The sequence below is a fragment of the Propithecus coquereli genome, unplaced genomic scaffold (genome assembly GCF_000956105.1).
Source record: "Propithecus coquereli isolate 6110/MARCELLA unplaced genomic scaffold, Pcoq_1.0 Scaffold19, whole genome shotgun sequence".
Taxonomy (NCBI): domain Eukaryota; kingdom Metazoa; phylum Chordata; class Mammalia; order Primates; family Indriidae; genus Propithecus; species Propithecus coquereli.
This window is the reverse complement of record NW_012143856.1, coordinates 1,800,578-1,803,059: the sequence shown is the minus strand read 5'-3', so window position 1 is coordinate 1,803,059 and position 2,482 is coordinate 1,800,578. Positions and strand designations below refer to the sequence as shown.

At 30.8% G+C, this 2,482-nt stretch overlaps 1 protein-coding gene across 3 annotated transcripts in view; it reads left to right on the top strand.

Moving 5' to 3' along the window:
• Positions 1–2,482, top strand: part of RSRC1 (arginine/serine-rich coiled-coil 1) — a 456,738-nt gene that overhangs the window by 222,475 nt on the left and 231,781 nt on the right. For all 3 annotated transcript variants that reach the window (XM_012642863.1, XM_012642862.1, XM_012642864.1), the window contains one exon: positions 1,395–1,431. In XM_012642863.1, coding sequence (XP_012498317.1) covers positions 1,395–1,431 — 37 coding nt within the window. The remainder of the gene's footprint in view (positions 1–1,394; positions 1,432–2,482) is intronic.

Sequence of the window (2,482 nt, the reverse complement as noted above, 5' to 3'; positions counted from 1 at the left end):
AAAATAATTATTTATATAAATAGTACCCTTCTCTCACACCTTGTAGTAATTTATTCCTGTCATTTGTCGTTAGGATTGTGATGACCTTATAGATTAGAGAATGAGTTCAGAAACCCTTTATTTCTAAGCATTGACTATATAGTTTTGCTAAGATTGCCAGAAGCAGGAAATAAAGGAGAGAATGGCTAAAGATGAGTGCTAATCAGTCGAAGTGGGAATTTATTCCTAGTATGTCAGAATGGGCAGTGAGAGCAAAGGTTTGAAAACTTTGAGTACAGTTTTCCAGCAGCAAGTCTGAGGGGAATAAAGGTGGGGAAATCTGGAAAGATAGTATAGCAAGACAAAGGAAACAGAATAAGTATGTTTTTGACAAAAGAAAAATAGGAGACAGAAATAGAAAAGAAATAAAAGTTGAGACTCCTCAGAAAAACAAAGAAGCATGGGGAGTTTAAATATAATGAATACAATAATGTTCATTGTTGGAGGTTTTATAATTACTCTGTGCAGGGTGGTAGAATTATAATTTCATGTTAAAAAAGATAAGCTTGGTAGTTGTGATGGAACTAAAATATTGCTTAATCAGAATGAGAAAAGTTCATTTTTCACTAGTAAGTTAGTATAGATTGAAATCAGAAAAAAAATTCAACTACTTTCCATACTTCGCCAAATATATATTTAAATTATTGTTGCTACTTGTATAGATACCTGTATTTTTAGTTCTATCAGCAGTCTCTTTTACAGTGAAAAGCAAGAAATTTGATACTTATATTTTATGTTTGTTTTTTCTTTGGTGATTTTTTTAGTATAAAAATATCTTAGGTCCTGACCTACCATGTGAACTAAATTAATAAAATTAATGTCAGGAAAAAATGTGTTAAGATTTAGTTATTTAGGCTATGTGCTCACAAATGTATTCTTTATGTGCATTTTCTTTATATAAAAATGCAACCATGGATGGATAGGTATTTGATAAAGCAAATATAATAAAATGTGAATTATAGAATCTGGGTGGTAGGTAGAATCTGTGAGTTTGAACATTTTCATGATAAATGTTGGAAATAAACATAACCTCTAATGAAAAAGCTAATTGCAAAATAAACAGATATTGTATAAGTAGTAAAATAATAATTTACTTTTTTTTGTTCTCCATTGACTTAGAAAAATCTAAAGTGTTTTTGTTAGTGAAATACCAGTTTTAGAGGTAATACTATTTGATATAAATAAAGTATCTGTTTACTTGTGATGAAAATTGTATTGTCCTTAAAACAGCATTATTATGAACATTAGTAAAGAAAGAAAAATTATAAGGGTTTATAAAACATTTTTGAGGTAAACATAAATTAGAGCAGACAAGGGTTTAGCAACTATTTAGAACTTTTATTCTTCTATTTTAGGGAATCTGGAAACATCAAAGCTGGATTAGAACATCTGGTAAGTTCTAATTTTCTCTTGAACATTTGCATCGTCTTTGATATCTGCATTCTAAATGAACACTTTTGAATGAGCTTTGAATACCTTGTATTGAGAAAGTCAACCATTTCCCAAAGGGTCAGCTTTCTGTTATTATGTGAAGGCACTCACATTTTCATTTATCTTATCATTTCAAGGGAATTTAAAATTTTTTTTAAATTACTTTTTTTTTGATGTAGAGATGAAATAAAATGGATGACAATCTTTGGATTGATGATTGCTTTAATTATAAACAAAATTGTTTGGTGTAGAATTTTTGGCATATCTTGATCTAACAAAAACAAGCTTGTGTTTTAAGAAAAACACAATCAAATATTGCATGCATAAATATGGTATGTTTTAGCAATTTAACAGCTTTGAAAGAAGTGCACAGCTTTGTTTTTCCTGATGTCTTTGCTTTATGAATAATGCATTGGTTTTCACACTGAACAGGATTGAATAATTATAGTAACAAACGGTTATATTTATATAGTGCTTTATCAACGTACAAAGAATTTGTAAGCAAGTGTTTTAAATTAAATAAAAAGCTTCTAAAAAGGGTGGAACAAGTAGGATCACTAATTTATAAATGAGGAAACCAAGATACGGATTTATTGAGTAAGTTGTTCAGTATCTTCCCTAGAACGTGACTCCGCTGAGACTGAAATCCAGGTACCCGGTTTGGCCGTCACTGTTGTGTAGATAGTTGAGCCAGATCCACCACTCACTAGTCAGAGGCCTGGGGTAAACCATTTCACACCTCTGTGCTTCAGAGTCCTCAATCTGTACAGTCAGGATAATAATAGTGCTTCCCTATAAGCATTAAATGAGTAACACTTACAAAAGCATTTGGAGCACAGTAAGCTCTGCATAAGTATTTGCTGTTGTCATGCCCACCTAGTACTCTTCACTATATCATAGTACCTCATGACCAAGGCAATTATTTTTCCAGTATTTTGTAGGTTCAAGAAATAGGTAAGCTTGGATTTGAATATTATCCTTAATACTTATTATCATGAAAATATGGGCAATG